General features: G+C 44.4%; 1 protein-coding gene across 5 annotated transcripts in view; it reads left to right on the forward strand.

Moving 5' to 3' along the window:
• LOC140426196 (diencephalon/mesencephalon homeobox protein 1-like) overlaps positions 1–15,029 on the forward strand; it is a 52,197-nt gene that overhangs the window by 25,858 nt on the left and 11,310 nt on the right. For all 5 annotated transcript variants that reach the window (XM_072510676.1, XM_072510677.1, XM_072510678.1 and 2 more), the window contains exon 2: positions 13,056–13,221. In XM_072510676.1, the coding sequence (XP_072366777.1) occupies positions 13,068–13,221 (154 nt within the window). In that variant the 5' untranslated portion in view covers positions 13,056–13,067. The remainder of the gene's footprint in view (positions 1–13,055; positions 13,222–15,029) is intronic.

Consider the following 15,029-nt stretch of genomic DNA (forward strand, 5'->3'; position numbering starts at 1 on the left):
GGTCGCATATCCCTCCTCGTCCCTCCACTGCTGTGCTAGTTTGTAGGTGGCACAGCAGACCAACCACAAAGCAGGAGACCCTCTGGGGGGTGGAGGACTGCAGTGCACCAACAGCGCCGTCCAGGCATCGGAACTGCCTGTTGAGCAGTCTGATGCACTGCTCAATGATAGCAAGGGTGGCAGCATGGGCCTCGCTCTGTTGTGTTTCCGCGTCGGTCTCTGGCCTCCTCATTGGTGTCATCAGCCAGGGCCTCAGCGGGTATTCCCTATCGCCCAAGAGCTAACCCATCATCCTGAGGTGGTCCTCGATGATGCTGGGGATCTCAAGTGTCCCAGGATGTAGCTGTCATGCATGCTCCCGGGGAAGCGTGCACACACGTGCATGAAATAAAATGAAATGAAATGAAAATCGCTTATTGTCACAAGTAGGCTACAAATTAAGTTACTGTGAAAAGCCCCTAGTCGCCACATTCCGGCGCCTGTTCGGGGAGGCTGGTACGGGAATTGAACCGTGCTGCTGGCTTGCCTTGGTCTGCTTTCAAAGCCAGTGATTTAGCCCAGTGTGCTAAACCAGCCCCAGACCGGAGGCGGTGGTCGCACATGGGTTGACCATTCAGGGAGTGGAACCCCCTCCTGTTAATGAAAGGCACTCCCTGCTGTCCCAGAGCGCGTAAGGCGACTTGTGTGCCATCAATTACCCCCTGGACCTGGGGCATCCCAGCAATGGCAGAGAATCCTGCAGCCTGAGCATCTTGATGGGTTCGGTCCAGCTCAAGGTTTATATAGTCAGCTGCCTGGGCATACAGGGCATCCGTGACATCACAAATATACTTGTGGGCTGTAACTTGTGATATGCCACACAAGTGCCCGCTCGAGCCCTGGAATGAACCAGTGGCATAAGCATTGAGGGCTGCGTTGACCTTTATGGCCACCGGGAGTGGGTGTCCTCTTCTTCCACAAGGTGCCGTGCCATGTCCTTATTGAGATGGAGCTTCCTGTGGCACATGCTGTCCGTCAGCTTCTCGAATGGCCAACGACACCTGTACACCTTGGGCCGTCGCTGGTGTCCCCCACTGGGTCTCTCCTGGCCTGATGGCCGGCCAGGTATGCTGGGTATGTGGCAGCCCCCTGCACATGGGGTGCCACCTCGAGCCTGCGTCAATGCTGCTGCTGTCTTCTCTGGCATCTGGCTACCAGGGCTACCCCCGACACCGTGATGGCTGCCTCTGTGAGTTTAATATCATTATCCATTTTGTTATACCTGGAAGGAATTGTTGAAGGTGAGAGACCAACAATTAGTTTGGGCCTCCACCCCGGGACCCTTGAATCCCCCTAGCTTCTCCCATCCTTACATTTCCCGCCTTCTCTCAGAATGCCATCCACCAAGCCAGTTACACTGGGGGAACCCCACTCTGCACACTCACCCCCAAGTCACTTCCGGAGCCTCTAGACCCAACACCACAGACCCCTGCTGGGAACATTAGGGGAACCGAGCTCAGGTACCCTCCCCTGATCCACACATTCACCCTCTGGTTGCAACAATATCCCCAGCGCTGAGGCCCAGCTCCTGATTGTTGGCTGCTGCCTCTGTAGTGTTGGCAGCTCCAGGGTTCAGCAAAGTGTTCAGGCCTCACAGTTTGATTGGAATGTTAGGCAATAACACTCGCCTGAGACATGGCACATATACCTAAGAGAATGCACTTGAGAGCTATGCAGTGCTCAGATAACTAACAATGCCAATTCCTTATTAGCAATAACCTTTAGCTGTGCAGCCAGAGGCTGCTCACAGTCAAAGGGAGTTAACGTGACCATCACCTTGGAACTACAAATAAGGCTCTCTCTTGGAGGAATTTGATGAGGCAGCAACTGTAGTTGCCCCTCTTATGGGTATACACAATTGGGACAATGGCCTGTGGGATCCGAACGTGATGAGCACCTCACTCCCCCTAGCCCAGAAGTGATGCCCAACCGATGGACCAAGCCTATTCCCCCTCAGGGCTCCTTCCCTACTACCGCCAGCATTGGTGTCCATTGGTTGCATGCCCCAAAATGAAGAGGGCTGTTCATCTCCCCGATCCCCTCAGCAGCCATCGCGCTAGGGTTACCATTTTTAAATAGAGTCGCTGGGGAGCGGGTTAGTTTCATAGATTATCATAGAATTTACAGTGCAGAAGGAGGCCATTCGGCACATCGAGTCTGCACCGGCTCTTGGAAAAAGCACCCTACCCAAGGTTAACACCTCCACCCTATCCCCATAACCCAGTAACCCCACCCAACACTAAGGGCAATTTTGGACACTAAGGGCAATTTATCATGGCCAACCCACCTAACCTGCACATCTTTGGACTGTGGGAGGAAACCGGAGCACCCGGAGGAAACACATGCACAAAGTTCCCAGAAGCCTGTTAAATAAGGTGTCAATCTTGTTAATGAGATGGAGATTGCCCTTAATTGGTGTTTCGCCATACCGAGGCGGGATCCGGAATTCATCAAGGGGAACGGGCGTAGATCACAAACTGGTTGGTCCCAGCGGCAATCCCGATTTTGGCCCCTCCCACGATTTAACCGGCGCGCAAGGATCCATGCCTGGCGCAACGTGGCTGTTAAATCACGCCCTATGTCTTAATATCAACCTTGTCAACTTTTCCTTGTTGCGTCTTGATCTGTTGAAACACTTCCTTTTATTTCTGTCATACTTGGGCATAAATCCAGTTCACACTGATGGTCTGAAAATGTCCTCTCCCTGTTGATTACAATAATCCTAAATAAAATGAGTTCAGAGCAGTTACAGCCCAGCTTCCAGCTGACAGGAATCCATATCACAACCAGTCCATGATTTAATGCCAGTTGGCACTAAACTGGTAATCTATTATCTTGTGACTGTAACATAATACTGCTTAACATTTTAGCACTGATGGATTGAAATGTAAGGATTAATACCAATTCTTTTTCCATCTGCATTTAATTTAGTTATGTCAAAACTGCAATAAAAATGAGTAAAACTAAAATGATTGGAAAATATAGCAGTACCCAAATGAAAAAAAAACAATCAATTTAAAAAGAGCGGCATTAATACAAAGGAGAAGGTCCCAAACTCAACTTCTCGCAATTGGGATCAATGCTACACTGCTTCTACTTGAGCCAATTAAATCCCTGCAGATCCCCTGGCTCATAGAGCACAACAGTATTGGATATTATGCGATGGCAACTGAATGGCAACAGGAGCATGTTTCCTACTGGACTCAACTGAAACCCATCAATACAGCCACTGGGCAAGTGCAACTTATTTGGCTGCTTAATGAAATATAAAGATTATTTTAAGCACTGTAAGCAGAATTCGACAGCCTGAAAAACAGAGCCTCCATTTGTCAAATGCATTTGTAATTTAAAAAATGCTGTCTAGGTTCTTTTCTATAATTGATTTATGTATTTTTAAAAGGATCTTAAACATGAGCAAGTACTGCTTATTATTAGTACCCATTGTAACAAATATTCGTAAGCCCTGAAGCTATGGTTATAGCAAAGCTTTCTGGTGTCCAGCATTGTACCGCTCTCTTCAAGGAGATTTATTTCACACCACATTATCAGATTTATTGTAAATCAGAGGCAGCCAATTAGCTTCAGCAGGAGAGTGTTCGGCTCCCAACCAGGAAAGGGCACTTGTTTGAATTAGTGATATATTTGTTTGACAAGCATTTTTTTTATTTTCAAAAATAAAAGCAAATTACTACGGATGCTGGAATCTGAAACAAAAACTGAAAATGCTGGACAAACTCAGCTGGTCTGACAGCATCTGTGGAGAGAGAAGGGAGCTAACGTTTTGAGTCTGGATGACTCTTAGACAATATTTTTATTTTCCATTAACATCACTGTTTGTCCATTTGTGTATGCATGTTTTGTGCATGATGGTAGTGTGTTAAATCAGCCCAATGGTCTTTTCACATTCCTGCATCTACCAGTGCCCCAAATTCTTGTACCTTTCTGAAATAGTTTAGTTTTTCAACTTCTTTATTCCTCTTGCTATAGTTCCTCTGTCTCTATAAGATGCATTCCAATAAGAAAGAAACATTCCAAAGGGAGATTAATCTGTGATTAAATAGACTGAATCAAATGTAAAGAAAAACTTAAAGAAAAATCATATAATTGCACAAGGTAAGGTGGTAGGTCAGAAGGTTGGATAGAATATAAAGTGCAGCAAAAAATGGCAAAAACATTAATAAGGAGAGAACATTAGAGTACGAGCGAAAGATAGCTAAAATATAAAGATGGATACTGTGAGTTTCTATAGATATTTAAATAAGAAAAGACTTAACAAAGTGAGTGTTGGTCCTCCACAAAGCGTGTCTAGGGGTTTGATAATGGAAAGTAGGGAGATGATGGATGAATTGAATAGGTATTTTATATCACGAAAGGGAGGGAGAAACTCAGAAAAATTGTAATCACCAGGGAAGTCGTATAGAGCAAATTGGTGGGATTGTGGGCTGACTAATCCTCGAATTTGGATAGACTTCATCCTAGGGCCTTGAAAGAAGTGGCTAATGAGATAGTTGATGAACAGGGAAGTTGTATAAAGCAAATTGGTGGGATTGCGGGCTGACTAATCCTCAAATCTGGATAGACTTCATCCTAGGGCCTTGAAAGAAGTGGCTAATGAGATAGTTGATGCATTGGTTTTAATATTGCAGAATTCCCTAGTTTTGTGGGAGGTTCCAGTAGATTGGAAAATAGCAAATGTAACTCCTTTATTCAAAAAGGGAGGGACACAGAAAGCAGAAAACTACAGCCAGTTTGCCTAACATCTGTCATAGGGAACATGTTAGAAGCTGTCATTAAAGATGTTCTCGCAGCACACTTAGAAAAATTCAAGGTAATCAGGAAGAGGCAATATGGTTTTGTGAAAGAGAAATCACGTTTCACCAGTTTATTAGAGTTCTTTGAAGGAGTCACATGTTCTGCGGACAAAGGAGAAACAGTGGATACACTGTACTTCGATTTACAGAAGGTATTTGATAAGTTGCCATATCAAAGTTTATTGTGTAAAATAAAAGCTCATGGTGTAGGGGTCACATATTGGCATGGATAGAAGATTGGACAGAGTATAAAGAACAGGGGCGTCATTCTCCGACCCCCCATGAATCCCGCCCCCGCCGGTTGCCGAAGTCTCTGGCACCAGAGATTCGGCGGGGGTGGGAATCGCGCAGCGCCGGTTGGCGGGCCCCCCCGCTCGATCCTCCGGCCCGGATGGGCCGAAGTCCCGCTGATAAATTGCCTGTCCCGTCGGCGTGGATTAAACCACCTTTTGAACGGTGGAACAAGGTGGCGTGGGCGGGCTCCGGGGTCCTGGGGGGGGCGCGGGCCGATCTGGCCCCGGGGGGTGCCCCCATGGTGGCCTGGCCCACGATCGGGGCCCACCAATCCGCGGGCGGGCCTGTGCCGTGGGGGCATTCTTTCCCTTCCACCTCCGCCACGGTCTCCACCATGGTGGAGGCGGAAGAGACTCCCTCCACTGCGCATGCGTGGGAAACTGTCAGCGGCCGCTGACGCTCCCGCGCATGCGCCACCCGGGGATGTCATTTCCGCGCCAGCTGGCGGGGCAACAAAGGCCGTTTCCGCCAGCTGGCGGGGCGGACATTCCTCCGGCGCCGGCCTAGCCCCTCAATGTTGGGGCTCGGCCCCCAAAGGTACGGAGCATTCCGCACCTTTGGGGCGGCGCGATGCCCGTCTAATTGGCGCCATTTTGGGTGCCAGTCGGCGGACATCGCGCCGTTTCGGGAGAATTTCGCCCCAGATTACCAGTTCTGCGGTATTTTGTTTTTATTTTGTGGGATGGACAGGAGATTGCCTCACTAACAGGAAACAAAGAGTAGGCATAAATGGATCTTTTTCTTGTTGGTAGGTTGTAATGAGTGGTGTACCATAGGGATCAGTGCTGGGGCCTCAACATTATAAATTTCTATAAATTGCTTGGATGAAGGGATAGAAAGTATGATTGTCAAATAGGACGATGACACAAAGATAAGTAGGAAAGTAGATTGTGAAGAGCACAGAGAGGGCTACAAAGGGACATAGATAGGTTAAGTGAACGGGTAAAGATCCAAAATACAGTACAATTGGGGAAAATGTGAAATGGTCCATTTTGGCAGGAAGAATAAAAAATGCATATTATATAACTGGTGAGAGATCGCAAAGCTCTGAGGTGTAGAGGAATCTGGGTGTCCTAGTGCACAAATCACAAAAACCTAATGTACAGGTATCGCAACTAATTAGAAAGCTAATAGAATGTTATCACTTATTATGAGGGGAATTGATTACAAAAGTAGGGAGGTGATGCTTCAGTATACAGGGCATTGATGAGAAAACATCTGGAGTATTGTGTACAGTATTGGTCTCCTTATTTAAGGAAAGATGCAAATGCGTTAGAAGAAGTTCAGAGAAGCTTTATTGGACTAATACCAGGAATGGGTGGTCTGTTTTATAAGGAGAAATTGGATTCACTGGAGTTTAGAAGTGTAAGAGGCAACTTGATTGAAACCTTTAAGATCCTTTAAGATGGGTCTTGACAGGTTGAATTTGGAGAGGATGTTTCTTCCTGCGGGAAAATATAGAACTAGGGATCACTTTTAAAAATAAGGGGTCACTCATTTAAGACAGAGGTGAGGAGATGTTTTTTCTCTCAGATGATTGTCTTTGGAACTCTCTTCCTCAGTGGAAGCAGAATCTTTGAATATGTTAAAGGCAGAGCTAGATTGATTCTTGATTAACAAGGGGGTGAAAGGTTATCAAGGGTAGGCAGGAATGTGAGGTTGAAGTTACAATTAGATCAGCCATGATCTTATTGAATGGTGGAGTAGGCTCAAAAGGCTAAGTGGCCTACTCCTGCTCCTAATTCGTATGTTCGTATGTCACACAAATTTCCCTGGATGGGAAAGTAGGCAGGTAATCTGCTCTACACGTTGCAGCCACAAAGTTTTCTAATTGGCCATGAGCAGGTGTATGAGGGATGTTTGCTGGCTAGTCAACGGCACAGCTCAGATCATGCAGTCAGTGTATATAAACTGATAGAACCAAAGCTGAATCTCACCAATCTACTGCACAGAATGTTAGTGTCTTGAATTTTGTGGCATTATTATTTTGTCGTTGTTTATTGATGCTCTCAAATTCTCCCTCATCAATAAAAACAATCAAACATTCTCGGGAGGGCTCTCTACTCTCAAAATTATACCTTTTTTTGCATCTAGCTGCTTTTATACATGAAAACTGACAAGAAAATGTTCTGGTAAAGGAATTTTAAAAAGAAGCAGTGTAATTTGAGTCAATGACTCTATAATGTCTGAACCTTTCTAACTCACTTATATTCATTTCAACTGGAGTTCAGATCAAACCACAAATTGAAATGGGAACGTAGCAGATTAGAAACTGACAGTCACATAGCTTTACATTCACACTGTAGGTTCAACATTGAAGTGAAGTGTTTGTCTTCACACCAATGCTATACAGTATTTGTTAATCCAGTATCAAGATCCGACTGAATCCCAAGCTTGAACAAAACAAGGTTTTAAGGACCAGACTTACTTCAAAATGAAGCAGAATGCTAGAAAATCAGACTTTATGGATTCAAGTTGAACTTACACTTTAACTTCAACATCAATATAAAGTAAAAGCACACCACAAAGGCGCACTAGCTATAATGTGAATGGACTGTAAGGCTTGCAATTAAATCCTTTTACACTGCCAAACTTAATTGATAAACGTTAGAACATTCCAGTTAAACACTTTCTTCAAAAACTTGCTTCTCAAATTAAATTGTAAGTTGCATCCTGAGACATTTGTTTATATGTTGAACGAGTGTGTACAATCTTTTATGGATATGTAAAGATTAAATTGGAACTCGGTACCCTAGAGACTGTTTTATGCATTTGCGGGGAGGTGCGGTGTAGTGGTATTGTCACTGGACTAATAAACCAGAGACCCAGAGTAATGCTCTGGGGACCCGGGTTCAAATCCCACCACTGCAGATGGCAAAATTTAAATTTAATAAAAATCTGGAATTAAAAGTCTAATGAGGACCACAAAACCATTGCCGGTTGTCATAAAAATCCAGCTGATTCACTAATGTCCTTTAGGGAAGGAAATCTGCTGTCTTTACCTGGTCTGGCCTACATGTGACTCCAGACCCACAGCAATGTGGTTGACTCTTACCTGCCCCCTCAAGGGCAATTAGGAATTCCCATGAACGAATAAAAAAAAGCTACATGTAGTCATTCCATGATTCAATAAGTTTAACACTAATGCAAATTGGTTTCATCTTCAGACCAATGCTATTGTAAATCCTTTATTGAGGCCAAAACTGGCTCCAAAGCATGCTGTAACTTGTGGCGCCTGACAATGGAGATTTTAAGGATAGGTTAGACTGAAAGAATAAAATACTTCGCGAGAAATTATATTCCTGTGCTGCTGGGGAGAACAGGGCATTATCTCATTCACTAATACACTTTTCTGATCAAACCAAAACTCCCCACTATCCAATGTTGGCCAGCACCAAATAATTTTGTCGTTATTATCACATCTCGTATATTCTCTCTGTAATATCTAACACTTGACTGTTTACCTCGGTTCAATGCCTTGTTGTTAGCTGTTTGGCCAACCTCGCATTATCCCATTGAGTAGCTTTGTATATACTTCTTGAATTGCTTTTCACTCCAGTATCTACGAATGCTATACTTGCAGTGCCTCTCTGTGCTGCTCTGATTCCCTGTTCCAAACCCTAGTGCTTCTCTCTCTACAGCTGCTGCCACGTGGTTGCCTATCTGACCCAACAATGACTTGCTGAGTAGCATTTGTATATGGCTAGCCATTATAGTTTCATAGTGCCTATCTTTACTCAATCAGTCTCAAAACTCTTCAATCTGGTGACAGCGTCTCTTTAAGGCAGCTGGGTGAATTGACATTGAAGAGGGCAGACATTTTAAAGTTAATGCAATCAAAATCCAGTGGAATTTTAAATAATTTTCATGACTATATTATAGTCACATAACCCAGGTAATTTGGTTTTGGTTATTACATATACTTCAATGTTATTTTGCTCTGTAACTACACCTTTGGTAACCAGTACATTGTTAAAAGCAAACTGAAATCTGTGGAGAGTAGTTCCAGTGGTAGGTTTTACTTCCACACATGTATATGTGTATATAATATATATAATTACTTTTTTAATGAACATTTCTCATTTTTTAGACACCAAAGCAGAAAATACTGGACAATCACAGCAGATCTGACAGTGTTTGTGGAGAGAGGAAGGAGCTAACGTTTCGAGTCTGGATTACTCTTTCCCTTCTCTCCACAGATGCTGACAGACCTGCTGTGATTGTCCAGTATTTTCTGTTTTTATTTCAGATTTCAGCATCCGCAGTAATTTGCTTTTATCTCATTTTTAGAGGTGACCTCAAATTATTCATCTTTCTGCAGTGTGGCTATTATTTTATGCCTTGATTTACACTGGGAGCACTTTGGTGTCACATGTTATTTGGAGCGGGGATATCCCCCATTTGGCTTACTTATGTTTCAGAGTGGCTTCATTGGGAGAACGATTGCCATTTTGTACTTGTCTGACTCAGAGCCAATCTCGAGCTGGGTAAAGTTAATACTGCTGGATCCCACTCAAATGTGTTCTTATTTTTGTCCATGAATTATACATGTGGGGAGAAATTTATATTGAAAACTTACAGCTTTTCATAGAATCAATTATAAAAGAGTTCAGCACAGAAGGGAAGCAGTTGGCTCAACGTGACTATGATGGTGTTTTCAACAAGGTGTCCAATTAGCCCCACTCCTCCGATCCTTCCCCATAGCTCTACAAATATTTGCCATTCATGTATTTGTAGAGTTCCCTTTTGAAAGTTACTGTTGAATCTGCTTTCACTACCCTTCTTAGGCAATGCATTCTAGTTGAAAAGGACTCAATACGTAATTTTTTCCTTGGGTTGCCTCCGTTTTTTTGATAATTACCATCTATCTGTGTACTGCCACTGGGAACAGGTTTCCTTTACTTCCTGTATCAAAACACTTCATGATTTTGAATACCTCTATCTAATCTCCCACAAACCTATGGCTGGGATTCTCCAAGCCCGCGCCGGGGCGGAGAATCGCCGGTGACATCGGAAATTCCCGCCACGCCGCTCCGACGCCAGGGCGCGTCGATTCTCCTGTGACCGGACAAACGGCGGCAGTCGCGCGCGTGGTCGATTATCAGCCCCTGTTTTCAATGGCCCCCGTGGCAATTCTCCGCAGTCTACCGGCCGAGTTCCCGCCGAGTTACGCTGGCATGGTTCCAACCTGGTACCACCTGGCAGGAGCTTGGATCTGTGGCTACCGATTGGCGCGTGCATGTGATCTGGAGGGGGCTTACCTCCTTCCGCATGGGCCCACTGTGTCGCTACGCCATGTAGCACGCCGCCGGCGCGGAAATGGCCACCACGCGCCAGCGCTGGCGAGGAAACAGCCACAACACGCATGCGCAGACCCTCACCGGCAGTACAAGGCCAGGTATTGGCACCGGAGCAGTGCGCAGCACTCCGGCGCCATGCTGGCCCCCTGTAGCCCACTGAATCATTGGGCCAAGAGGCCCGTTGATGCCACGTGAAACACTCCGGTGTTAACGCCGGCGTCAACACTTGACCTGGACTTTGGAGAATCCCGGCCATGTTCTCTAGACTCTCCACATAACTGAACTCATGCATCCCTGATACCCATTCTATTAAACCTACTCTGCCAACTCCTAGTGGCACAGTGGGTAGTATTCCTGTCTGAGTTGGAATGTGGCAGATTCAGGCCCCTCTCCAGAGGCCTGAGCACGACAATGTAGGCTGACATGCTCTTGCAGAACTGAGGGACTGCTGAGAGGGAACGGTCAGTCAGATGAGAATTTAAACCAAAGTAGATGTAAAAGATTCCTTGGTTCTATTTCAAAGAAAATAAGAGGAATTCTCATTGATTCCCCGGCCAATGGTCCCCCAACACCATTAAAATGATTATCTGGTTATTATCACATTACTCTTTGTGATATCATACTGTGTGCAAACTAGCTGCCACTTTCCCATATACAACAGTTGAAAAGTACTTAATCTGTTGTCACTGCTTTGCAATGCCCTGAGTTTATAAAAGGCGTGATATAAACCCAAATTGTTCTTTCGCAACATCCTTCTAAAGTGCGGTGATCAGAATTAGCTCAGTGAGCCTAGCAGTGTTCTGCAAAGGTTGAACATACTTTTCTTGTTCTTACACTCTTTGACTATATTTATAAAACAAAGGGTCCATATGCTTCTTTTTAGTAGCCTTCTCAACTCACCCTGCCGCCTTCAAATGTTAGGCCAGGATTTTCTGACCCTGTTGAGGCGGCACCCACCCCTACCATCCATTTCAGTATCTGTAAGGAATTGGAGAAGGAGATAAACCGACAATCGGTTAGAGCTTCCATCCCGGGACTCTCAAACCCCTCCAGCCTCTCCAACCCTTATGTGCCATCCAGCGAGCCAGTTGAGCTGGCAAACCTCACTTTGTACACTCACCCCCAGCCACACAGGAGCCCCTGGACCCCAGGCCCCAGACCCCTGCCAGGAATATTAGGGAGAATGTACTCAGATGCCCTCTCCTGATCCACACACTCACTATTTGGTTGCGAGGATATCTCCAGTGCTGGAGCTCAGTTCAAGTATTTGATTGTTGGCTGATTCCTCTCTGGTGCTGACACTTCTAGAGTTCAGGCAAAGTGTTCAGGCTTCAAACTTTGATGGAAATGCGATGAAATAATCATCATCTGATACATGGCACATGTACCCATGGGAAGCTACATGAGAGCTGTGAAGTGCTCTAACAAGGCCAAATCTTTGTTAGCAATAACCTTCAGCTGTGAAGCTTAAGGCTGCTCACAGTCAAAGGGAGTTGAAGTGACTGTCAGCATATAACCAAGTACAAGGCTTTGTCCTGGAAGTGTTTGGTAGGACAGACAGGCAGCAGCTGTAGTTGCCCCTGTTATAAGTCTCCACAATATTTAAAGATGGTTTGAAGGCCTCACAGACTAAAGGCCCCCCACCCCACCACCCACCCCCCAGCCCAGGGGCCACACCCGACCAAACCCTGAGCTGTATTCCCGAAAATGGAAATGACTATTCACCTCCTCAGTTCCCTTCAGCAGCCATTGTGCTAGCTTCACATTTTTAAAAAGGAGTACTAAACAACAGCCATATGATTTTCACTGGGAGTTGGTTAATTCCTGGGAGGCCAATACATTCGGCTTTAATCGCGCTGATGTGATCGGACTTAATGTAAATTGGGATTAATGATTCGCTCACCATATTTGGGCGTGATCTGGAACTCACCACTGGGAATGGCCGGCTAGTTAGCAAACTGATTCGCGCTCGGGACGTATCTCGATTTTGGTCTTTCCGGCTATTTAACCAGCAGGCCCAGATCCATGCTGGGTGCAATGCTGTAGTTAAATCGCATCCCCAATTTCTTGTAATATTGAGAAATTCACTCCTTATCCTTGTGTCTAAAATTTGGTTAAGGAGTCTGAGTGTAGTACCGTTATAGTCACCTGGTAACAAAGGCACCCAGCATGCATCATGAGAAATACTTGTCCACTCACTTGCCAGGTTTTGAGTGCACATTCAATTCAATAGTCATTAGCAAATATCTAATTGCTTGAATTTTAAATTGCCAGGAAGAAATAGCTTCTTAAAATGCTTCAGGTGTTACATGAACTGAAGGTATATTGACTGATATTTATGGATTTCTAACTGATTAAAACAGCAAGGAATTTTATAGGAGTATGTTAACACAATCTGTTGGTATGAAATTCCTTGGTCTGTTATTTGTTGCTACTATTAACAATGTGATATCAGCCCCAGGTATGAATACGAAGACATCTTGAGTATCACATATTCTCCCTGGATGTTATATCATGCAGACCAATCAATTAGATCATAAACTGTATTTAATGCACTGAGTCTAAAATTCTAGCCATTCTCTGATGACTCTATGTTTGCTGTTTCTCCCAGAGATTTGCAGCCATGCAGCACTATGGGGTCAATGGTTACTCTCTTCATGCCATGAACTCTCTGAGTGCAATGTATAATCTCCACCAGCAAGCAGCACAACAGGCCCAGCATGCTCCTGACTATAGACCATCTGTCCATGCACTGACTCTGGCTGAGAGACTGGCTGGTAAGATACTAATGTCATTATTCATTGTGTAGCAAAGATGAGCTTTTATTTTCTCTTTTTCTAACTACACTTATGCTGAATTCAGAAAGTCAATGAAAAGTGAACAGAACAGAAGGCATCGGAGAAATGATCCTACACAGATACTTAAGATAGTTAAGGGAATTTGACAACTCTGAGATCGGGCATTACCAACGTGGAAGAGAAATTTAAACTTAAACCTGTTAAACGTCCCTAATAGAAAATCTCTAAAGTCATAAGAAAGGTACACATTAAAACAACGGTTTCTGTGGTTTCTGGTCATGTGTAAGGTCAAATCATACTGAAGGAAAAAATACTTCTGCATGTGGGCTGGATTCTCTGATCTCCCAGACCTGTGTTTCTTGCCATGCGCCGTTTCATGGCAGCGAGATTCTCTACTCCCACCGTTTGTCAATGGGATACGCTGTCAGGAGAAACACTGAATCGCAACGGCCAGAGAATTCCAGCCAACAGCCCTCAGACAAACAAGAGATAGACATTAAGCTCAGTTAAACAAGAGCTATTATCAGAGCGACCAAAAGGCCACCGGAGAAGAAGATGGTGGATAACTGTAGAAGCAATAGCAAAATCTTTTTCAGCTATACTAGGAAACCAAGGGCCATTAAGGACTGCATAAATCATTGAAGGATTTCTCAGGGAAGATTAAGGTGGACTTCCAGAATGTGGTAGAGGTTTTAAATTATTTAAATGATTATTTTACGCTACCCTCATTCCAGTACATGATTCTCCAATAATGCGCAGTTAACTCTAAAGTTGAAAATCTCAAATGGATGTGGAGGTAGTCTTGTATAGAAAAATAAGTCTCCAAACAGTTTGGGTTGCTGGACAGCAGTTCCACAATTTCCTGCTATATGCCCCCATTGAGGTTATATTTTGTCCCCGCCATCAAAGAAAATAGGTTATTAGAGATTCTCAGCATGATCTCTGGAAAAGGAGGAAATGACGTACCAATAGATTGAATTTTTTGAGGAAGTTATTAAATTGAAAAATGAAGGTAACGCAGTTGATACCATATGCTTGGATTTTCAACAAGCTTTTGGCAAGGTGCCACATAATAGGCTACTCAGTAATAGTGTGATTGGCAGGGGAACCTGTGTTAAACAAGGAATTAGTTGCATTCTCATCGGCAACAGGTTGTCACGGTAGAGATTCCATATGGAGAACAGAATGGATTGGTGCTAGGACCATTGGTGGTCATCATCATTATTAATACTTTGAAAAATACATTGGGGGAACTGCCCACAAGTTCATAACTGATAAAAAGATATGAGAGAATATTAAAACTTTGCTTGAGTGCAAACAATGACAATCAGATCTAGATAGGATGGGAAATGTGTCTGGAAAATGTTATTTAATATAGGTAAAAATATTTTTACTCACATGGTTAGGGCTCATCGCAAGCATGTGAATACCATACATTGTTCTGAGCTGAAGTAAGTTTAATAGTAAAGAGGTCTACATGTCTAAATGTCTAAAGATTCACAACCAGTGCCACAAGACAAATATCATGAGGATGTGTGATTAGTGTGACCAAATATAAACCAAACAAAACCTATTCTACTCGGCTGGATTCTCGTTTTTGGGAGACTATCCCGCTGGCGTCTCCCGCTGGGAGAACAAATAAGGAAGTGAGTCCTAATCCTTAGCCATGCAAATCTTTGCATGGTGAGGATTGCGAGAGATTCCCTAGGGAATCCTGCTAACGGGCTGCCATTTTGTGCGGCTGAGCCCCCCTGAAATGCAATTCAGCCCACCCCTTCTGCCCCCGC

Source organism: Scyliorhinus torazame, chromosome 7, assembly GCF_047496885.1.
Source record: "Scyliorhinus torazame isolate Kashiwa2021f chromosome 7, sScyTor2.1, whole genome shotgun sequence".
Classification (NCBI taxonomy): Eukaryota; Metazoa; Chordata; class Chondrichthyes; order Carcharhiniformes; family Scyliorhinidae; genus Scyliorhinus; species Scyliorhinus torazame.